The sequence below is a fragment of the Nelusetta ayraudi genome, unplaced genomic scaffold (genome assembly GCF_046127955.1).
Source record: "Nelusetta ayraudi isolate G7.1 ecotype Tasmania unplaced genomic scaffold, CSIRO-AGI_Nayr_v1 ptg000083l, whole genome shotgun sequence".
In the NCBI taxonomy this organism is placed as follows: Eukaryota; Metazoa; Chordata; class Actinopteri; order Tetraodontiformes; family Monacanthidae; genus Nelusetta; species Nelusetta ayraudi.
In genome coordinates, this window is record NW_027466133.1 from 720072 (window position 1) to 742781 (window position 22710).

At 48.6% G+C, this 22710-nt stretch overlaps 3 protein-coding genes across 6 annotated transcripts; all 3 read right to left on the minus strand.

The window, feature by feature from the left end:
- Positions 1-110: 110 nt before the first annotated feature.
- On the minus strand, positions 111-9045 carry inpp5ja (inositol polyphosphate-5-phosphatase Ja). Of its 2 annotated transcripts, none has more exons than XM_076044905.1 (13): positions 8392-9045; positions 6338-6880; positions 5671-5778; positions 5405-5513; positions 5165-5281; positions 4519-4694; positions 3749-3860; positions 3530-3639; positions 3204-3414; positions 2584-2721; positions 2443-2508; positions 2245-2349; positions 111-1752 (listed from the first exon to the last, which is right to left on the minus strand). In XM_076044905.1, exons 1-13 carry the CDS (start codon positions 8421-8423, stop codon positions 1261-1263), a joined length of 2319 nt encoding a protein of 772 aa, XP_075901020.1. In that variant the 5' UTR covers positions 8424-9045; the 3' UTR covers positions 111-1260. The 2 variants fall into 2 exon arrangements, with proteins under 2 accessions (XP_075901020.1, XP_075901019.1); XM_076044904.1 differs by having other exon boundaries at positions 7940-9045.
- Positions 9046-9650: 605 nt separating this feature from the next.
- On the minus strand, positions 9651-13705 carry smtna (smoothelin a). The gene is made up of 8 exons (XM_076044968.1): positions 13276-13705; positions 12649-12748; positions 12203-12278; positions 11728-11856; positions 11621-11654; positions 10881-10998; positions 10612-10763; positions 9651-10453 (listed from the first exon to the last, which is right to left on the minus strand). Exons 2-8 carry the CDS (start codon positions 12721-12723, stop codon positions 10306-10308), a joined length of 732 nt encoding a protein of 243 aa, XP_075901083.1. The 5' UTR covers positions 12724-12748; positions 13276-13705; the 3' UTR covers positions 9651-10305.
- Positions 13706-14473: 768 nt separating this feature from the next.
- slc35e4 (solute carrier family 35 member E4) lies at positions 14474-21241 on the minus strand. Of its 3 annotated transcripts, none has more exons than XM_076044948.1 (3): positions 21094-21241; positions 19005-19648; positions 14474-17280 (listed from the first exon to the last, which is right to left on the minus strand). In XM_076044948.1, exons 2-3 carry the CDS (start codon positions 19627-19629, stop codon positions 16760-16762), a joined length of 1146 nt encoding a protein of 381 aa, XP_075901063.1. In that variant the 5' UTR covers positions 19630-19648; positions 21094-21241; the 3' UTR covers positions 14474-16759. The 3 variants fall into 3 exon arrangements, with proteins under 3 accessions (XP_075901063.1, XP_075901062.1, XP_075901061.1); XM_076044947.1 differs by lacking the exon at positions 21094-21241 and adding an exon at positions 20481-20944; XM_076044946.1 differs by lacking the exon at positions 21094-21241 and having other exon boundaries at positions 19005-19680.
- Positions 21242-22710: the final 1469 nt, after the last annotated feature.

A 22710-nucleotide genomic window follows, 5' to 3' on the forward strand; every position in this document is an offset into this window, starting at 1 on the left:
GGCTGTTTTACCAATAGGACATGATCCTGTTTACTAGCAGCTGACCCTTTGAAAAGATAGTTAAATTCTCTGTAGCTCAGGGTTGTTTGCTTAAACAATATTTTCTCAGGGGGTTTGTACCTGTTTTATTTGCACTCTCACATCAATACATGACACCTTGTTTCAGTTCGGTTTTTTTTTTGCTTAAAACAAATAAAAGACAAGTCTAAACATATGGTCTCCATAGGAGGGCAACTATTCACAAAGCTGCTCGGGGGGGTGGGGGGGGAAAGGCATGGGGCCTGGGATTACTGCAGTCACACGGGCAACATCTACACTTTGGATTGATCGATGTTGGACATGACAACTACAGATTTTCCAAAAAACTGTCATCTGTTCCGGATTCACACATCTCACTGAGGCCAAAAGACACAACCGACCAACCACACACTCACACATGCTGTTGTGAACCATGATTCCGTCAGTACAACCGGTTCAGGGTTCCTTTTCCCGATACGCGTTTGTGTACATCTGCTCCATATTGCTGTCAATAGACACTGCTCACGTCCATCACAGCTTGACTCCAACTTTGGGTTTAGGTTTTTGTTTTGTTTTTTTACATTCACGATGTTTGTTCACACATGATACAGCTCACGAGTCCGTAAAAGCACTTGTCACAGGGAGTCTGGGCACCTACCTACAAGTGTTTGGAGATGATGCAGAGACGCTTCAGGGTTGGGCATCGACAACGTGGAATGTTTGCAAACGACATGAGGAGTCAGTGAGTTGCACCGCTTCTACCGCCACAGAGACTCTGAGCACAGAGAGGTCACCACTGTCGTCAGCCCAGCGCAGCAGGGCTCGGTGCCTTAAAGGTCCAGTGTTACTCTAATGGTACGAAAGCACACTGCCATCACCTGCATATGTTGTTTTTGTTTGGATGATGCCTGCAGCCGAGTCATCTGATGTTTATCTTTGTCCTCTGACCTCCCGCTTGATGTCGCATCTCTCTAATCACTGTTTTCCTGCCCTTCAGATCCACCTTCACGGCTGATGTAGATATGTGCTGTCGCGATGTAGCCGCCGCCCTATTAGCGAACCTGCTCGCTTTAGGAAGAGCCTAATCTGAGTACATGAACAGTTGTTTATTGTATTCACTTAACTATTTGTTTCTTCTTTAACTAAAAAATATACATCTGTCTTTGTCCTCTAGCATTTGGTGCCAATAGATCCTTTCAACTGCTACACACTGGGCCTTTAAATATAGACCTGCTAATATTCCTACGTGGTGTCGCTCTCCCCTGTCTTTCCGATCTGTCGGAGGCCGTTGGGGCTGATCTGAGCTGGTCTGTGTTCGCCCAGGATGGCGGCGATCAGGGCCTCGGGCACCGTCACCCCACCGCCGGGCGACACAGGGCTGCGCGGGCTGAGCGGGCTGAGGCCAGGCGACGGGGCGACGTCGGGGGAAACCAGTCTCTCCTTCTTGGCGGAGGAGCAGGGCGAGCGGCTGCGGCTCTGGTCGTCCCTGGAGCGAGGGCACAAGCTGAGGCCCTGCAGCGAGGGGAGGGGGTTGGAGGAGAGGGCGGGGAGAGCGGGGCTCCGGCTGCGGCGGTGGCGGTGGTGGTGGTGGTGGTGGTGCTGCTGCTGCTTGCCGGTTTTGGGGCTGGGGCTGCGCGAGTCGGGAGCCAGCAGCACCAGCGTGCTGTCGTCCTCCGAGCTGACCTCCGAGCTGTCGGAGCGACACGCGGTCGGGCTGTGGGCCGGAATATTGATCTGATGAGGGCAAAAGTTTGAAAAAAAACAAAAACACTGATGAACATCTGCATGTTCTCCGGGTCAAGGTAATACTGGACCACACACGAAAGCCCTCCAGAGTCCAATATTTATTATTGGTGTATGAATGTGAATGGGTGAATGAGAGGGCGTTTCAGGTACCGTGAAGGTGCTGGGAAAAGCGCTATATAAGTGCAGTGCATTTACCATTTGTTATTCTATTTGCAGGTACGGCTCTTCAAAACCAACTCAAGGGTTACAATAAGACTTGTGATTTTACGTTTAGGTTGCATAAAACAACGTCTTTGTGTCCCAGGTGCTGTGCACTTGGTGCCTGCTTCTCTACTGCATTCTGAATAGTGGAATGCCATCTGACACGTTCTCAAAGGAATGGCTGAGCGCGAGATGTGGTAAAAAAGATCTTACACCTGCACCTGCAGATTAAAGTGAAGGTCTGACACCTGTTATGTATCCGTCTCAGGCTTCACACACCTGGATGGTTGTCGAAAGGCCGACAATGCTGTTCATGTTGTTACTGTAGTAGCCCAGCATGTATTCACAGTCGTCTCTCGGCAAGTCCTCCTCTGAAAAAGACACCTGTTGAGGGGAGAGAGACGGGGAAGGAAGCTGAGCTGAAATTCAGCCTGGCTGCAGAAAATAGAAACTTTTTTTATTCAGCATGTGGCGCACCTGTGTCGCGTGCTCTCCCTTGGCCCACACGTACGCCTGGTAATCTTTGTGGTGTCTGAAGCCCACCTGTGCGCAGCAGACACTCAATGCATCAAACTGGGAGGGGACATTGAGGGAGGAGGTGCATGAAATACAGTATACCTTGTATATGGCGACCCAGTCCCAGGAGCTGCGCTGGTAGTTTGACACAACAGTGAATTTCACTGTGGCGTCCGAGACCTTGCACCACTCCCTCTGCACCTGCAGCTCCACCAGGGGCGTGTCCACCCGGAATGGAAACTGATGGTACAAAGAAACATAAATATTATTATTAATAGAATGATCTCTACAATATATGGCCATTTCATGGAGAGAAAAGGGAATACAACCTCATATGTTAGGCTGAAATGGGAAAGGGAACTAGGTGTGAATATTTCTGAAGATGATTGGTTGCAGATTTGGAAATCACAACAATCAACCACATCATCAAGAACCTGGAGATTATATTGTTGGAAGAACTTAAATAGGTTCTTCGTCACACGGAGAAAATGGAAAAAAATTTGACATTCTGGGAAAATATTCACAGAATTACTGTCAGAATTCAGGGTTATGTTGTACCCAGGACATTTATGTTATTGTATTTTGGCAATAGGACAGGAAATATGTCAAAAGATGCCAAATATTTCCTGAAAATCTTGTTAGTAGCGTGTAAGAAAGCAATCACGAGGATTTGGTATAAACCACATCCAGGCTGTCAAGGCTGCGTGAAGTTTTGCTCTCACATGCAGGGAGAACACGGCCGACACGGGCTTGTGGTCGCTGATGGTGTAGCCCATGTGACTCCTGTACGCGTGCTGCGTCACTTTGGTGGCCCCGCCCAGCCAGGAGGTGAGACCCCGCTGCAGCGCTGCAGTGTGGGTAGGGACAGGGGAGCCGGTGCGACGCAGGCGCCACAGGATGCGGTCGGTCCAGGCCGGTTTCCTCTTCTTGGCACTGAGGGATGCAAAAGGAAAGCAGGAACCATATTCATTTAAATAATAATAATAATAATTTAAAAAAATAAGTTGACGGGTGAGTGAGAGAGTTTGGGACGAGCACGACGACGAACCTGGTGTCGTATGTGTGCGTGCCGACGTCAAACTTGTACGTCGGGGGGAAATGAAGGGGCCCCTCAATGAAGCCTTCCAGGATGGACTCTGTGTTTTTAGCCATGTTGAGCTGGAGGGGGCAGAGAAAGTCACCGCTGCTTAGTTTGCAGTCCACAGCAGCACCCTCTGCTGGTCATGTATGGTAGGGTTAAGACTAAGAGTAAAAAAAGCGGTCTCACCTGATCTCGCTCCCACAGCAGAGGCAGCTTGTTGCTGTCGATGGCACATTTCACCACGTGTATGTCGTAGTCCTCGATGCGGAAATTCAGATCCCCGAACCAAAACACCACGCTTGAGAGAGCAGGGGGGAAAAAGTAAATTTTCTTATACTTCTATGTGAATTTGAACCACTCTGTTTGTAAGATCTTTGTATTGTTTAACAATTTGTCATAAGGTATTGTGGATATATAATGTATTGTTTCTATGTTTTGAAACATCTGCCTTAGGACAACAAATTAAAGTTAGCATTTATGCTAACTCCAGAATATTTACAGGGATGCTTTTGCTGACATCAATTAATGTGCATTGACCTTATCAAATAAAAAAAATAAAAAAATAAAATCAAACAGTAGTGAACATTTTGATACACGTGGGCCTTTAAAATGCAACATCATGCCGCTCCGTCTTCATGTTCAGGCTGTAAAAGGAATCCAGCAGCCGTGTGCTGGTTGGCCAACACAGTATGAGCTTCTGGTTACTGTGTGTTAGGGTGAAAGCGCATGTCATAATTTAGTGACCATCTATACTGTTGATTGTAGTCAGCTGCCCGATGCATCAGTAGTATTTGAGCAATGCTAATGTGACATTGCTTGAGGGTTAGCGATATGAATACAAAAAATATTGAGCTTCCTTTTTTGAAACTGCTGCTTTGATGACAAACAACTGGCACAGAGCATTTCAGGGATGAATGTGTGATATTACACCCTGACGGTCACACCAGGTCACCCACTCGTGGTCCAGCACGCCGGTGGCCGTGCCCCCGTCGAACTGCTGCTGCTGCAGGATGCTCTCAAAGTCCTCCATCCGCTGCTCCAGGTTCCTCATGTGAGCCGGCAGGTGGCAGTTGAGGAAGCAGACGGGGTGGCCGAACATGGTCATCCTGGCACTGACACCTCCTTTATTTCCCTTTGGAGCAAGAAAAAAAAAAGGATAAAGAAGAGAAGACGAGAGAATGGACACTGTCTTTTAAAAAATTGAATCTGACACAGACGCAACAGGATGCATCTGTGTTAAGATGCATAATTCATTATGTTTGTTTTGTCATATTTCCGGCTCCTGAGATGCAGAAGAGGAGAACCAGACGTCCTGCTGCTGCTGCTGCTGCTGCTCCGACCTCAAAGAGAAGGAGACTGCAGCAGCTGCAGCAGCAGCAGCCGGCGGTGACGCTGACACCTGCACGAACAGGAAGGTCACACACTGACATATACACCCGGGCACTCGGTAGCCGGTGGGAGGTCGGTCACACACTCACACGCACGCACGCACGCACACACTGCCTTTCAACTCGACTTGCACAGATTCAACCCAGGGTTTTTTCTCTCTCTCTCTCTTTGTCTTTTTGCAACTCGATGAATGACGCAATGCACGTCACGTACCCAGTAGCCGCCGAGTCCGGTGCGCGTGCTCTGCGTCTGCACGCCTCGGAGGAAGGGCAGATGGCAGAATTTGGAGAAAACCAACAGCAGCACACCCTGCATGCGCTGGGACGCCACCTAAAGAGGCGAGGCGGCGGGAGTGAAGGGTTGGGGATGTGGAGGTTGGAAGGAGTTTAAAAAAAATTAAATAAATATATAGAAATTAAATTTCAAGACTTTTCATTGTTGGAATCCACCAACCAGGACGTAGCCAAAGGGACTGAGCGTGTCCATGCACAGCTCGCTCCACTGGTCGGAGAAAAGAGCGTCTTTCAGCCGCTTGTTGATCATGGAGTTGACTTCCTGCAGCCTGTGAGGAGAAGCAAGCCTGACGTGAGCAGAGTAGCAGTGAGGAGGACGGACAGATGGACAGTTGGTTGAACGGATGGATGGGCGAGGACACAGACGACTGAGTGGGCACACGGCGTCTGTCCCGCTGGCTGACTCGCCGAAAAATACTTGCTTACCCGATGACAAACATGTCAGCGCTGCCGTCTGAAACGTCGGGCCCGAACAGGGAGGCCACGTCATCGGGCGGCACGGCCGAGCCCACGTTCCACGTGACGATGTGCACCCTGTCGGCGAGGAGGGACGCAGAGGCGCATTAAAGGTTAAAGCGCTCTATACCTACTGGCGCAGGGGATGAGAGAGAGGACATAATCTGCGCTTGTAATCCCCGCAGGAATAAACTCTCATCGGCGCTGCTGCATATAGGGAGAAAAAAAAAAAAGATAAGCACAATTAAAGCACCACTTTGTGGCCGCCACGATGACGAAGGGAGAACTGGGCCGACGGAAACAGTGTTTCTAGACCAGGAAGAGGGGAGCGAAGTCATGAAGGGTGCAAATAACAAGACGATGAGCAACTATTTGACTTATAAAGTCATTGTTCTGTCAGTAAAATGAATGACGGTCTGTTTTTTCAGCTGGATGCAGCAAATGTTCGATGTTTGATCGTCACAATGTAAAAATCAAGTTTTTCTATGCATTTTCTATCTTTCTTTCATACAGACATACGTTTTTCTCCTACCTTCCCTATTTTTTCCAGTTTCAGTTTTGTTTTTTTAAATCTCATTAGATGTGCAGATAACATTTTCGGGACCTTGTCTGACGAAAAGTCGACCAGCAGCTTCACCTGAAGTCGCTGTTCTCCGCCGACTTCTCACTCTGCGCTGAGCCCCCAGGCGAGACGGCACACGCCTGCTCGGAACCGAGGCCGGATCTGGGACTCAGGCTGGCGGTGGGGCTCAGGTAGGGCTTGCTGCTGGACGACTGCGGGCTGCGGGGGCTATGGGGGAGGGAGGCAGAGTCTGTGGGCGAGTGCGCTGGCACGGTAACACTCTGAGGTGCCGGGATGCAGACCGGAATCAGCTGGATCTCCTGGTTGGTCCTGGAGCTCTTGGCGGAGGGTTTGGTTCCAAGAGCGGTGGGTCTGGGCCGACTGATGCTGGCCAGCGAGGCGGAGGTCGTCGCAGGCTTGGGCTGATCTGGCAGCAGCAGGTCTGAGATTTCCCTTTTTGCAGGAGCAGCCAGTGCAGGGTTCGGTGTCTTGAATCCGCTGTGCGTCAGCTGGTGAGCCAAACCTGGACCTGGTCCGATCACGGAACAGGGTCCCGGTTGCACTTTGGGCCCGCCGGGCCCGCCGCCAATTGGCTTTTGCTGCATGCGATCCATCAGTCTGCAAATGAAAGAGAATCACTGATAAGTAATTACAAAGACATTAGCGTCATTTAGCCTTATTGAGTCGATCTGGGTTCAGTTTTGGGTTATTGGGACTAGGACCAGGACCAGGACCAGACTGACTCTCTACTGCAGGACAGATCTGCTCGCATTGATGAGATGGGAGCCAAGTGAGTGCATCTGACTGTGTTGGAGCACCTGTCTGCACCCACCGCGTCACTGATGACGTGACAATGAGAAGGCAAATTGGGCTGAAGGAGCCGCGGCGCAGCTTCACACAATTGTATCGGGCTGAAACACAAAGTGCACAAAGCTCACACTGTCGAGGGGATGTGAAAAAAGGTCCTTGAAGTATTCGGACTGCAGGCCCTGGTGGTGCCTGTGTGTTTGTGGTGAAGACAGGGCCAGTCTGAGCTTGCTGGGCGTCCGGTGTGATGTCAGTCACCATTATACCTTGATGAAACCTTTTTATTATTGACTCATGAATGTAATAAGTCCCATCCAAAGCTGTCAGACCGATACTGTGGAGCGAAGACGACGACGGCCGTCTTCAAAGTGCGATGGGGTCAAAACAAGATACTGTTCAGTAATAAAGTGCGGCGCTAACTTTGGCTGTCTGGCCTGGATTGTATCCTTGTTGGCTGCCGGAGTTAATTAGTCCCCGACCTTTTTCTCTCAGTCAGTCACAGGACGGAGACGGTCTGCGGTCGTAACGATGGGACAGCTCGCAGACTGACGGGCTTAAATGGCTCACCGATTAGAAAGTCGTTTGAGCGGTGTACATTTTTTTTTAACGCTCTGAAAGAGAGTGAAGTGGGGGGTTGAGACAGGCGACACACACACAGACACACACACACACACACCAGGCAATGTCAACAGACACTGTAGGTCACAATGAGGAGGTGGAGGGACAGGGGCCCTCCTGCCATTTTGTTTACGTGCCCTCACACACACACACACACACACACACACACACACACTTAATAATTCACAGCATGCAAATAAGGGTCCCTCTCATATGACCACAGTGGAAAAAAAAAATACAAAAAAAAAATACCTGGAGCCATTAGAAGTGAAAACTGAGACACAAAACAACAAACTATGAGCTCCAATATGATTAAAAAGCATAATTTGTTATGGAGCATCAAAAGAAAGATGCAGCTGAAGACGCCCACAGAGATGGGTGGAAAAAACCATCTGTCATACCTTTTATCTCTCTCTCTCCCTCTCTCTGTCTCTCTCTGTCTCTCTTTCTTTTCAATTTAGTCAAAGAAAACGTCCCAAGGTGAAGGTGATCTCACGCAGCCGCCGCGCGGGGCAGCATCTGTCTCCGGGCGCGCGGCATGATGTCAGTCAACACGGTGGAAGGACGGTGCGGGAACAAGCAGCGAGCGACGCGAGCAGCCTGCAGGGATCCGTCCCGACGGTGTGCACGGTGCGCACCGCGTCCGTCGCAGGGCCGGTCAGGACAGCAGCTGATCCGGCTCGGCGCGGCCGGACTGCCGGTACCTGGTGATGTGTGAACCGCCGCGCAGCCGCATCCTGCCTCCGCCGCCTCCGTCACTGGTGCTGGCCGGAGCAGCTGTGCACTTTCTCAGTCATCAACATCACCATCATCGTGATTATCTTGTCGTTGACGTCGTCCGCGCACGCACATGCACCTGCACCCTCCCGCTCCGTCTTTCTCTGGGTGCACTATGGGTAACAGAGAGAGAGAGAGAGAGAGAGAGAGAGAGAGAGAGAGAGAGAGAGAGAGAGAGAGAGAGAGAGAGAGAGAGAGAGAGAGAGAGAGAGAGAGAGAATACGTGGGCACCTGGAGGTTTTGGAGGGGCGGGACTATTGGAGGGAAAAGGACGAATCAGCCTCCACAGCTGAGCCGGCCGGAAATGATCGAGCATCTGTCCCTTCGATGACGTACTAACGTGCCATCGGTGCGTCAGGAATTATGACCAAACTGTTAAAATCAACAGGACGTGCATGTGTGTTTCACAGTAACAGGCACTGCGGAGAGACCCCGCCCAAAATGTCTGTGTATTCGGTTAAAACTCGTGATTGGTCATATTTATCCCTGTTACGTCATGGCTGTCAAGTCAACTGATGTGAATAAATATTTGTCCGTGGCAGATGCATTTGTGTTGTTAGTGTGTTTATTATACGGCTAGTTTTACACCACAGGATCATAAGCGCAAATCAACCCCTTTGTGATGTCACAAAGGACACTACTTTATCGAGCCCTCCCCCAGAGAAGTGCTAACACACCAGCCTGGTATTGATCAGCCTGTTTCCCCCCCCACACACCCTTTGCAAACAGGTGTTGAAGGTTGAACACAGCACAAAGGGTATTTTGCCATGATTGTATTATCAGAACTGGATACTGGACTGCCAATATGACGGCGGGCAGGTTTTTCCCAGTGGACACTCAAGGTACTGCAGCAGAAAAAGCATTTCCCCCATAGATCGCAATACAAAAATAAACGCCTTTAAAACGGCTGACATGACGGCTGTGACCTCAAACGCGATTCATATAAAATCTTTCTATAGTAGATTTTTTTTTTTACTGATGGCCTTTTTGTTTTGTTTTTGTTTTTTTTAAAATGATAAAGGCCAGGACAATACTTTTAAATAAAACACATGGCCACTTGAATAATGATTTTTTTTTTTTTTTTTTTCATAGTGACTTCACGAAATAAAAATTTGTTTCTAAATGTTGAAGAACAGCATCTGTGGTGTGGTGGGGAAGAGGAGAGGGAGGGGTGGGGGGTGGGTCGGGGGGGGGAGTGGGGGTATAGAGGGTCACAGGGCCCAAAATGGCCTGGCAACTCCCCTGCTCACACAGCCAGGCCCTCGACAGCGTCCAGGCAAAGCTCCGCTCCCCCGACTCTCCATGGCGCTGACTGGGATTAATGCAGATGTGTAATCTGAGTGGAATGTAGCGATCCCGAGCGCCAGCTGTCCACATAAACACCCATAAGCCCCTTGCTAACAAACAGCGGCGTCACACCTTGCGCATTTGACGTCCGCCAAACAGTCACAGACAGGGTTTCGTTCCCAGAACAGACACAATGTAAATATTCCGGGGGAAGGGGAAAGGCATCGTCATCTCAAAGCTGAGCTGATTTTTAAAAAAAAAAATATATATACACTACACAGTCAAGAGTTTGGACACATACTTGATTTAATGGTTTTGTCTTTCATTTTCATGATTATTTACATTGTAGATTGTCACTCAAGGCGTCAAAACTATGAATGAACACATATGGAAGATGTATTAAATATGCACTTTAGATTTGATGTCTTCATTGTGTATCTACAGTGTAGAAAGTAGTAAAGATGAAGAGCAATCAGGTGTGTCCAAACGTTCGACTGGTAGTGTGTATATTTTTTCATCCACTGGGTGCTCAAACAGGCAGTCGCAGGCGCCGCCTATGGCCTCTTCTTGGTTTTGACCAGGCCTTTCTCCACCAGGCAGCGGTAGAACTCCTGGATGTAGGTGTACACACACTTCCAGTCGGGCTCGCGCATGCGGACCAAGTCGTCGGCGTCCAGCAGGGGGGGACAGCCGGCCAGCCTCCTGCAGACAGACAGACAGACAGACAGATAGGGAGGGAGACAGACAGACAGGGGAAAAGCCGCCGTTAGCTGGAGACAAACAAAACAAAAAGAGCAGCGACGTCACTCTGCATCGGCCCAGCAGGACAGGAGCCATCTGCTTCTGGCTTGTGCACTCACTCGGCGGTGTTGAAGGCCAGCTGGAAGTTCTCCCTGGGCTTATTGGGGTTCAGGATGGAGTACTCGAAGGCATCCGGGAAGAAGCGGTGCACCAGGGCGCAGAAGGCGATGCCGTCCTTCCAACTGGAGGAGAAGTTGTGGATGTCCACCCCCTGCAGATCAAGCACGGCGGTCACTTCAGGGTGTGCGTGCGTGTGTGTGTGTGTGCACATAGCCCTCGCAGGACAATAACTCACGAGCTCGGCCAAAGAGAGCCGGCACACACTCACCTCATATGGCTCTGTTTTGGCTCGACACCAGTCCAGAAGCATCTGCTTGACATTTTTAGCGTTTGGCACAAGAGCCACGGGACTTTTGAGAGGCGAGGCTGCAGTCGGAGTGGCCGGACTGGGAAGAAGGAGGAGAAGGAGGTGGGTGGAGGAGGGTGGAGAGGAGTTGGAGGATGAGGAGGAGACGACAGCGAGAGGACGCACACACACAATGTTTATTTCATGTGTCAAAGGTGAGCGATGCTCCGCAGTCAAACTGCTGGCACCCACTTTCTGAAGCGTATTTGCAGTTTATTGTGTTGTGTTGTGTTTGTGTGAGCAACAAAACTCTTCAACTCGCATCATTCTTTCCGAGTCACTAAATTATTATGAAGCATCTCAGATCATCGAAAAGAAAAAACAACTGTATTTTAGTGAAGTTATTTAGAAACTGCAAGTGGTCAACCAGTTTGTATGTTAAAAAAATTAAAATAAAAAAAATCAATAGTTAGTTCCAATCTGGAAGCTGCCGTGCGCCTCAACTTAACTCAGCTTAACTATACTTTGAATAAACTGGTTGCTTTAATGTTCATTTACTTAAAAAAAATGTAATTAAATAAATTTCAAGGGGAAATCTTTGGGTGCTGTTTTCCTTTTGCTAAAAGTCTTGACGCATTTCTTGCGTTATGAAAAACACAAAAGAAAATATTACTTCACTTGTTTATCATCATTTACAACAACAACAAAACATTCATACTCACCCGCCGGCTGACGGAGACGTCTGACCCGGCGGCCCTGAGCGAGAAGCACACGGCCAAATCAGAATTGGAATGCGGGCCTCAGATGTGGCAGCGCGTCGGGGACCTACTCTTATTAGTCACCGCCGGCTGCTGGCTCGCCGCTGCTCGGCCCGCGCCGACCCCAGCGGCCCCTCCTCTGGCCAGGCCCTGACCTCTCAGCTCCTGCTGCCGGGACCCTCGCTCCTGCTCACGCTTATCTGGAGGGAAGGAGGCAAAGGCATCCAGGGAGTGAGCAGGACAGCGTGCAGCCGCACCTGTAGGCTAAAATTCCTAATCTGGCCGGCCGAACTTGAAGAAATGTTATCATTATAGTCAGGAAGCTGTATTTCATCCATCTTTCAAGAGTCATATCAATAAAGAGCCAAATAACTTGATCTTGCTGTAACACTTTTTGTTGATTTTGAATTGACATTAAATCACATGTTTCCCTCCTCTGAGGTGGGTCACCAAAACGCTCCATCCATCTGCTCCTTCTCTGGCCTCCTCTGGCAAATTTTAGAACCCATCGTGGCCCACCAGTCTGGGACATGGCACCGGCCGTACCTCTCTTCTTCTTGAGCAGGTCCCGCAGTGCAGCACGGATCAGCCGCCGCTCCTCGAAGTCCGTTGTGCCGTCCAGCTGTAAACAGAGTGAAGCAGCGAAAGAAAAATATCTTCAAGCGTGTGTTTAAATTCCTTATATTTGTAATACGTACATCATGCAAACACAGACACATATAAAGAGGTTGATTGTTGAAATTCTAACGTCGCTTTCAACATTATACTTTGTTTTGGAGCATTTTTTGGGTTAAATATTGGGTTTTCAAGCATTGATGAAGAAGTTTAAGATTTTCAAAGATACAGCGTAAATTTAATAAGGAGTTTGAGGAGACGTCAGGCGCTGCCCTTCTTTCCACAGCGTGAACCTCAGAGCTGCCACACTTGACTTGGGCCTGGAGGCTTCGCACCACAGAGGCAGATCCGAAGTATCCAACCAACGGTCGACTCACCATTTTGTTGAGAACCTCCTCGTCCTCGATGGCAGCCAGTTGTTCGCTGCTCACGGCTCCGCTTCTCGACTCCATGCCTGAGGAGGAAATCTGCTGGATGCTGCACCAGAAACACAAAACGCTGTCTAATGACTGAAATATTTATGGTTTATGAACATTGCACAGAAGAACGCAACAAAGGACGGCAATAAAAAAAGAAGTTACATAATCTTGATTTTCCTCATTTTAACATGGACACGTCCTCATGGTACCTCTGTTTACAACAAACACCGAGCAAATGTAACCAAGTGGGGAGAAAAAAAAAGCATCTCAGCAACTCAAAGATAAACACTTGTGAGACACAAACTGAGGATGTATGTAGAAAATAAAATAAAAATGTTTGACTAACTGGAGGAGCCTTCCAGTGGGTCTCTCAGCAACTGGCGAGAGCTGTGTGGAGGGACTGAAAACACGTACAAATATAGTAATGTACTGGAGCGGGACCACAAGTGCAAGAGTCTGATAGCAACTTGAAAGAATGCAGACAGAAGACGCTTGCAGAGACGAGACCGGAGGGAGCAAAACCCGTGGAAATGGGAGAAGAAGGTGACGCGAAGGACGGCCGGCACCTCCTCTGGAGTCGCTCACCTGCTGTCCGGATGCTGGTTTCTCTCTCGGGAATCTTCTCCTCGACCTGTCCGCGCTCTTCACCCCTTCTCCTCGCGGCAATCAGACTGCGGAGGCCCGGCCCTGAGACCAGACCGCACCTCAGAGCACAGCGCTTCATAAGGATGCGTTTGGGTGGAGAGAGCCGAGGTTGCTTACATTAAACCTCCCAAGATGGGAAGAGGAAAAAGGAGGAGGAGAAACGAGAAGAAGTCTCCCCTCTCGGCAGGGTCTCTGCTTCTCCTCGCCGGGCCTCCAAGGATGACGTCATGTCGGACTTTTCACCAGACATTCCCCTGGTGGCACTTTGTTTTTGTTTTTCAATAGTTTTCTTATTTGGTAAAGACCTCGCTGAGTGAGTGCGGCGAAAAGGGAAGAGTTAAGAGGGAGTGAATGATTGCGTTTTTATTGGTACGAAAATACACCCAGGCTATATCCAGCCTCAAAATTTGTTTAATCATGCCGAGAACCTCACTCCACTAGACAACATATTTAGCATTCAGAAGTCTTTCGATAGTGCGGGGAACACACAGTTCTCCTGAAAACTCTGGTAAGAGTGGATTTTTTTGGGGGGGACCATTAAGTGACGATGTGAGCAACACTTCCTGTTTATAGAAGAGGAAAACAAACAAAGCAAACACACGTCTGGTCACGTCGAAGGCTCCCATCCTCCGGCGACAGACAGCACCGGTCTCGGCCCATTCAGAGAAGCGGCTCAAGACCGCAGACCGAAAGATAGCTCCATCTGGTGGAGAGCGCTTGCAACAGCTCCTCTCGTAAAAGATTTGAAAAATGCGTAATCGCCCATGACTACCGTCAAACCAAGGAGCTGTAGCTACACTAGCCATGGAGCGATCAGGTATGGATTACTAATCCTGGTCAGAAAGCCCCACCCACAGCTACCTGATTGCCTTTGCTTTTACCAGGTGGTAATGGCAAAATGGACAAGACAAAGACCAAATGTACCTTTATATTTTATATTACATTTATTTACTCCTCTTTATATTAATTTATTCAATTATTTTTGATTATAATTCCATAATTTTCTTGGTATTTCTGTGTGTGTTAACAATATAATTTTTAGGCTCTCAAATCCCACAGAAAGAAATCCAAAACAACAACTGCAAGATCCAAAAAGAAAGAAAGAAAGTCAAGGTTGGATTTGTCTCAAACCAGCTTATTTTTATTTTTTTGATTCGTCGCAGGCCACATGTGTGTCGACCTCCCGTACATTCAGGAGCACCCGCGGCTCTCAAAACACCGACCCAACAATGACAGAAGAACTGAAAAAGAAAAGAAGTCCCCTCTCGCCCACATCCTCTGTAATAAGGCATGTCGCAAACATCCGTCATTTCAACCCTGATCCCAAACCACAGTTTATGACCATAAATAATAAAATTATTATTTACACCGAGAACGGCTTCGCAAACGGACCGAGCGGCCGCGTGGACACGGGGAAACTTGTTGCTCCGGGCCTCCGCGTGTGTCGGCGTGACCTCACCGAGTGCATCAGTCGCCGTGAACTCGGCCGACTGGTGAAAAACAAGCAGGCAAAATCCAGTGAACGTATGTCTGTGATCAACTTGTAACAAAAAAAAAAGATGAAAATGAGTGCGTGACCTTTTACTTTAGTTGCTTGAAAGCTCTGTCAGTTATGTCAAAAGATGGATAAAGTGCCTGTAGGTGAGGTATTAACAAAAGAAACATATGAAAAAAACTAGTGGGACGATCAGCTGATCGTCAGTCAAGATCACAGAGACCGCCAGTGTCCTTCAAATCAGACACACAGAATTCCACTCAGGTGCAAAAATGAAACCTGTGCTTCCATTTTCTTTTCTATTTTGTAATAGAATTTGAAGCACGAGAACATCTTCAAAAACATGGCACTGTTCAAATTTCAGGTGATACGTCGTGTGAAAAGCCATCGATAAAAACACATTTTTTGTAATATGGCTTCGTCGTTGGTTGACTTGTTGTGAGAACTAGAAACAAAATGAGCTGTCCACGAGTGGCAAAAAATAAAATAAAAAATAAAAAATAAAAAATAAAAATAAAAACATGATGTGCAAAAACGTTGGGCATATAAATAATGGGAGCAGGTGCAGGGGAAGAGAAAACCATCTGCAGCAGTTTGATTAACCCGCTCAAGAGTCAGTTGGCGTCAGGAACCTTCAAAGCCGTCACGAGAATGGACGCTTTCTTTCCCAGTTTTAAATTTGATGAGAATTTCTTCAAATATTCTCAAAAAACACGGACAAAAATAATTAATTTGCCAAATGGGAAAATAACCAGCAGGTTTCTGTCTGGACTGGACTGGTTCTAAGTTTAGAGGGTCCTTTAAAAAGAGCCCAAAGTGCGCGAGGACGGCGATTGGTGCGATTGTTCAGAACTAAACGCGTCTGCCAACTTGTATTGAATCGGGGGAATAAAGCACTTCCTCTCACAGAGTGAAATCAAAAACCCAGACGCTGAGTGAGGAGCCTGTCCAGCAGAGGTCAGTGTCTCTCAGCTAAGCCGATTCTCGTGCTCAGCTAATTAAAACGGTCAGGATTTAGATAGGAACCTTTAAAAAAAAAAAAAAAAGAAAGAAAAAAACCGAAGGGCGAGTTCACTTGTTCTTTTCCTTCATCCCCTCCTGCAGGCGAAGACGCAGCTAAAGTTAAGTGGCACTCCTTAGAGAACCCGTGAACCCAATTACTGTGGAACGCTGCAGCGAACGCACCGCTGTGAAATAATTGGACTCCATCTCTGCAGAGGCCCGTCTTCTTAAAGTGGCACTGCAACAAAATGTGGGCTTTCAGTGCAGAAAAGTGGATAGATGGAGGGAGGAGGAGAAAAAAAAAGACGGAGCTCTGGCCTCTATTTTTTTTTTTAAAAGACAAAAAGATGTGCTTGAGTGGAGGAGGAAGAGGCGTTCCGTCACTGTAACTCACTGCGGCCAAACCTTGTGCGTTCCCATTTAAAAATGCAGGGGGAGGGAAGAAAAACAGGAACAGAGATAAAATGAAATAAAAATAAATAAAATAGCTGCCAAAACCCAGTCGCCATGGCCAGGTGAGTGTCAGGTAACAGTACTAGTAATGCACACTTTCAATGCAAACTGTGCCAGTTCCGAGCCGCGGCCGAGGGGCCCTGCATGGAGATCGTCTTCACAGTGGAGCAGGAGGTGAGGCGGAGTGACGGAGTGCAGAGCCGTCACGGCGGCGTGCATGCAGGAACCGAGCGCGAGTCGGCTCGCAGACGGAGGAGAGACTTTCAATCGCCGGCGTGAATAAATAGCGTCTCAGTCTGTGCAGACTCGCTCCGGCCGTGTGACAAATTAAAATTGGCACAGTGAGAATTTCAAACAAAAAACTGAAAATAAAAAGATCCGTCATTTTTTAAAGAGCAGGTGGAACTCTCTCTGCTGCACACACACACACACATACTCTCTCGTAATACTTGGCTCCGTCCTTCGGCCTTCACCTCAGTCTATCTTGTCCTCCGGTTTCTCCTGAGGTCTCTGCTGACACTCGGCCTCCCTGTCCAAACCGTCTCCGCCCACCGTGCGGAAGCCCACCGCCTCCGACCCCTGCGCCTTGGCCGCCCGGCGGTCGTCCAGCCGCTCCACGATGAACTCCGAGTTCTGGTACATGACCATGCCGGAGAGCGTGAGCACCACGCCGGCCAGGCTCAGCGAGGACATCTCGCTGCCGAAGAGCAGCTGCGAGAGCAGCAGGTTGCCCACCACGCTCAGGTTGCCCAGGATGTGCAGCGTGACGGCCGAGGTGAGCGTGATGACGCAGCAGCTGGCCAGGTTGTAGAGGACCGAGCCCAGGCAGCTGAGCAGGATGAAGAGCCACAGGCGGCGGTCGTAGTGCAGCGGAGACTCCAGCAGCGCCCAGTTCTCCAGGGCCAGCGCCGCCACGGCCAGGATGCAGAAGCTCGGGATGGACATCAGGTAGAGCAGGAAGACCGAGTTGATCTTCTCCTCCTGCAGCAGGATGCCTGAGGGACAGACGGGGCAGAGTTTCATTAAGGGAGGATTTGGAGGGCGTGTCTGGATTGTTGCGTTCTGGAATGGTAATTCAATTTTATCATTCTTAACACAAGTCTTATGCGAACGTTCACAGTTTCATACTGTCTCCGATCTCCTGGCTGTCTGCTTGTTCCCGCATTCTTGACGTTTGTGTTCTTGTTTTATTGCCCTGCTCTCACCTGCCCGACCCCGTTTTATGCAACAACAGTTCTGATGGACTTGTTTGAGGTAGAAGAGCCGTAGCCGTGTTGTGGGAGACTCAAACACCAGAATCTTTAACGACCTACACTACCTTGTTGGAACTTGTTGAGCGGGCAAAGAAAACACGTCTGACCGGGATTAAAGTAAAAGTAACGCTGAACAGCCGCTCAGTGTCCCGTATGAGTGAAAAATGCGCTTTAAAAAAAGTTACTCTTATCGACCGTTCTTCATCAGGCCACAACCAAAGACCGAATGTGTTTGTCACCAAGAAGCTGCACTTGGAATATTTTAGGAATTCCAACAATGACCAATTCACCGGCCCGGCCGGCTGGATCTGCTCCTCCACGTATGATGTAGGTAACCCAAACATTCCAATAAGGAGGAAAAAAAAACACAGACCAGCTTTAGTGTTACACAACTGTACAAATCCAGGGGCTCAGCGTATTTTTAGAAACTCTTGTCCCCCTTTTTTCCCCACTTTGTAGCAACTTAAACGTTATGGAGACTAATGATCTCACAAGAGCCGTAATCCCATGCACACACACACACACACACACACACACACACACACACACACACACACACACACACACACACACACACACACACACACACACACACACACACACACACACACACACAAACTTGCACATGATTCCCTGAACTACACAGAGCGGAGTGGATGGCAGCCTGGTAGCATTACCCGAAGCATGTGACATCGATATAAGAGAGGAATCTGTTAAGTTCCCAGGCTACTGATGCTACAGTCATACGTCCAGGCGGAGTCCGGCATGTGACTGACTGGTCATATATATAAGATTCTTGACCTGAGTGCTGCACAAGTGCACATATTTATTTTCCAATTGTAAAAACTTTGCTGCAGTAAAGGAAACGCTGCTCCGTTGTGTTTGACAACAGAACAAAAAACTTGCAAAAAAAAAAAAAAATGAATACAAATTACGGGAAAAATGTAATTGTCAAAACAATTAGGAAAAATTAATTGCGTAATAAGAGAAAAGAGGAAAAACAAAACAAAAAGAAAATCCTTTCTTGAAGCCTCAAGAAACATCAGGAGGTAACCCAACACCTCCCGCCCAACATGTGAGTCACGTCTCCTGTGTGACTCGTGTGTGTGTCACTCAACTCAGCAGTCAGTAAGACTTTCCAAGAAGACAGACAGACTGGTGCATAACCAGAGGCCAACCAGTAAAAGTGCCAAAGATATCTGTGGTAAGTGACACATTTTCCAGCTCGTCCGTCGCCACAGTATGTTTCTATAGAAACGCAGGAAACAGGAAAACAAAAAAAACCACACACACACACACACACACACACACACACACACACACACACACACACACACACACACACACACACACACACACACACACACACACACACACACACACACACACACACACACACAGCACGCCGAGCCGCCGTGGTAGCACAGCGGACAGAAAACAACAACAACAACAACAGTGGAACTCACTCTGCTGGATGGACTTGACGCCCCTCAGCATGGTGGCGGCGAACACCAGGAAGCAGCCCGTCTGGTCGAACTGCACCTCCCCCATGATGCTGAAGGAGGCGCCCAGGCAGATGGGCATCATGGCCGTGTACTTGAGGATGTGGTGCTGCTTGCCCAGGATGAGCGCCGAGATGGCCAGCGTGAAGAGCGGCGTGGTGGTGTAGATCATCTGCGCGAACGACAGCTGCACGTAGCTCAGGCCCATGTTGCCGCAGGCGATGCTGGCGCAGAAGGTCAGGCTGAGCAGGAAGACCTTACACTTGGCGCCGGGGGTCAGGTCCTGGCCGCCGGCGCCGCTGCGGCTGATCATGCGCATCCTGATCAGCCCGTAGTCCACCACCATGGCCGTCAGCATGTGCAGCGCCGACAGCAGCAGCGGGTACCGGAAGTTGTAGACGGAGAAGATCCATTTGTTGAGGCTGGAGATGGTGGTGCCCGTCACCAGCCACACCAGCACGGCCGTCAGCAGATGGAGCGTCTCGGCGGGCGGCCTGCTCTGCTCCCTCCTCCTCCTCCTCTTGCTGCTGCTGCCGCCGAGCTCCTGCGGGGTCTCCTCGCACTTTGGGCAGCCATCGGCGTTGATCATGTTCGGATCATTGTTCTCCCTGAAAGGCAAACACATGCTGAGTCCGTGGAGCTGTCGGCAGTACGAGCGACCGACTGGGCGCACACACACGACTGTATACCGAACTGCTACGTCAGTGCCTGAGCAGAGCCTGCAGTCTCCCAGCACCGCCCACAGACAGACACGTGTTTCTATTTTGCATGGGGCAGACTGGTTGTGTAACTTGCCCAGCTCAGGCAGACTGACATATGCTGAAGGGGGTGGGGGGTGTGGGAGAAGGGGAAGGACAGCCTGTTTACGGGCTGGGCTGGTAAACAGTACGCGTCTTCTTCCACGATGATGGGGACCGACCGGATTGGTTGTTCTCCTGACCTGACATACAACAAAACCGAGGGAAGGGATTTTCTAAAACGTTTAATGACCGAAAACAGCGATCAACCATCACCAAAATTCAGGCGGATGTCTCTCGTCATGCCCACTTTCACCTCTCCAAAAAAAAACCACAACACGATAAACCTTATTTTATGGTTCACGGAAAGTCGCTTCCTCTCCATATGCGCTCATTATAGGGAAAAGGCTTAACGTAGCGTAATGTCCGAAAACAAGGGTCAACTATCACCAACATGCACGTGGAAGTGGGCATGACTACAGATGTCCACAGGCAATTCGGGGATGATTTGTTGCTGTTTTCGGTAATTAAGCTACGTTGAACTTTAAAAAAAAAATAAAAAAAATGTTAAGCGTTTAAGAATATCCCCCGAGAGAAGGCAACTTTACAGTCGAGATGCACCGAGCGCCCCCTTCACGGTCTCGTCAAGAGTGCGGGGAAGCGCCGTTAATGACGCTTCCTCAAGTCACCCCTACAACCCTACCTTTGTTCCGCCAAGGCGGCTTTATATAGCGTCTGACTTGACCGCCGGCTGATATCCAATCCCAGCCGCGACACTGACTGTGACTCTGCCGCCACAACGCCGGTGCGCTGTGCTAGCCTAGCCGGCTAGCAATCCCAGTTAGCTGGTAGCGCCACAGCTGACCCCCTGATGTGAGCAAACTACAACAACACAACACAATAAACCTAACACGTGACGTTAGTCTTTGGCTAACACCTACTCGCCCTGGGCAGGTCCGTAAACCCGCAGGGCACGACGCCGCACAACACGCCCTTTTAAGTGTGGAAAAAGATCAAAGCGGTGAGCGGCGGGGCAGAGCTGGAGGGGAGGGGGAGGTCACCTCTGGACTCGACTCGGCATCCGGACTGTCCATCGGGCAACGTTAGCGTCATGCTAACAACGTTAGCTTGACGCCGAGCTGACGCGCTTGTTAGCTCAAGTCAGCCAACTGCTCGTACTACACCAACAATAACAAACACCAGGTTCTAACCCATAGCCCGGCTTCGGGGGGAAATGTGGGTGTTGTAAATGTTTGCCGGGTGACATTCAGTCACAACAGTCATTTTTGTGCGCGAGTGTGCGTGTGTGTGTTTACCTCGTACTATCCGACGAGTACCTTGACAGCAGCGGGCAGCATCCTCCACCGAAAGCTCTCGGTCACCGCGCTGTCAGAGAGAAACGTCGATGCGGCAGAGACGTTCCAGCCACTAGAGGGTAAATTTAAAGGGCAATGCAGCCCAGTGGGGGGGACACACCCGTAGAGGGTTACGTGTCAGGAGTTTGCAGCAGCCACCTCCAAACGACGCCATCCAACACAGACCAAAAAAAAAGGGGGACGAATGTGGTCGGTGTCGTCATCTTAGACTTAGATTTAGTCTTTTTTTTTTTTTTCTAATGCGAATATTTACCCATTACTGGGGAAAATCCCTTCCCCCTCGGCTGTTTGTTTTAATTGTATCACAAAGTCTGAAAATTGGACCCCCCCCCCCCCCATGAAATATCCATTTAACTCACCCTTTTCATTCCTCTACACCACTATTCAAAACATAAAAGTTCAGGGACATCAAAACATACTCATCAATCCTATTCAGTGCCAATGTAGTCATTTTTGTTGTCCTGTTGGATAAGTTATATAACTGCAGCCGATCACTAAAAGACACTCCTCGGAGACAATTTTATTGCAGGCCTTCGGACCACAAGGGTTTTTTTTCTTTTCTTTTCTCTTACATCTCCAGAATGTCTATGTTACTTCTGAGGTAAAGAACATTGAGACGGTATTTCTCTGACAAAACACAACGGCGGGGCGACAGCGTTAGGCTTTTATTCGAGCTCAAAAACAGTAAAATCTTTGAGGTCGTCGGGCACAAAAGGTGAGTTCACATCATGTCCCAGTAAAAGTTCACAAACGACTCTAGGTGAAGAGGCTTTTCACTACAGAAGTCTCGGAGCTCTCTAAAACCATGCATAGCTACAGTAAATGTTGCCATGGAGAGTAGTCGATGTAGCTTGTATGATTACCTGTAAGGTTATATTGTGCTTTATTTAAACAAGTAATTTGCATTATTGTTGTTGTTGTTGTTGTTTTGCTGTACATCTTGTAAACTTGAATTTGTACGTTCATCGCGCCCACATCCCATGGACTCATCTACAATCTACACTGTGGTCAAGATTTACAAATTGTTCTTGAGTAACAACCCGGGATGTTCAAGTCATGTGAAAGAAGTACCATTTACAGTGATTATAAATGGTTTGACTCTACCTCTATTACATTATTGCTATGTACAGGCCAGAAAACAACCAGGCAGCCATACATGTGAGCACAGAAAGCTGAAAACAAATCATTAACAAGTCATGTTTGGTGACAGATCACGGACTACTACTGTAAGTGTTGCTAAGTCTTTTGTAAGTTTCTGGACCTTGGTGTGTGTGTGTGTGTGTGTGTGTGTGTGTGTGTGTGTGTGTGTGTGTGTTATTTTTCAAAATAAGACAGAGATAATTTTTTACTGCTAGAAGAAGTGAGTTTGTCGAGATGTAGCAAAACAATAAACCCTGATATTTTTGTTTAGTTATAAAGGTCCCATATTATTTAAAAAAAATAAATTAAAAATAAAAAAACAGTTTTTTTTCCTGACGATATTCTGTGTCCCTTGACAGATGAAAAAGTTTATCCTGTATTTCTTTAGCTTGCTCCACTTTTGATTTCCACAACTGC

Coding starts and splice junctions, on each gene's coding strand:
- slc35e4 (XM_076044946.1), bottom strand. CDS start 19,665: ATGTGTTTGCCTTTCAGGGAGAACAATGATCCGAACATGATCAACGCC. Junction 17,281..19,004: donor CGTCAAGTCCATCCAGCAGA/GTGAGTTCCACT, acceptor TCTGTCCCTCAG/GCATCCTGCTGCAGGAGGAG.
- smtna (XM_076044968.1), bottom strand. CDS start 12,723: ATGGAGTCGAGAAGCGGAGCCGTGAGCAGCGAACAACTGGCTGCCATC. Junction 10,764..10,880: donor CCAAAACAGAGCCATATGAG/GTGAGTGTGTGC, acceptor CTTGATCTGCAG/GGGGTGGACATCCACAACTT. Junction 10,454..10,611: donor CTGGCCTTCAACACCGCCGA/GTGAGTGCACAA, acceptor GTCTGTCTGCAG/GAGGCTGGCCGGCTGTCCCC.
- inpp5ja (XM_076044904.1), bottom strand. CDS start 8,010: ATGCTTTTTAATCATATTGGAGCTCATAGTTTGTTGTTTTGTGTCTCA. Junction 5,282..5,404: donor GTCCCTTTGGCTACGTCCTG/GTTGGTGGATTC, acceptor TCGCCTCTTTAG/GTGGCGTCCCAGCGCATGCA. Junction 2,350..2,442: donor AGGGAGAGCACGCGACACAG/GTGCGCCACATG, acceptor TCCCCTCAACAG/GTGTCTTTTTCAGAGGAGGA.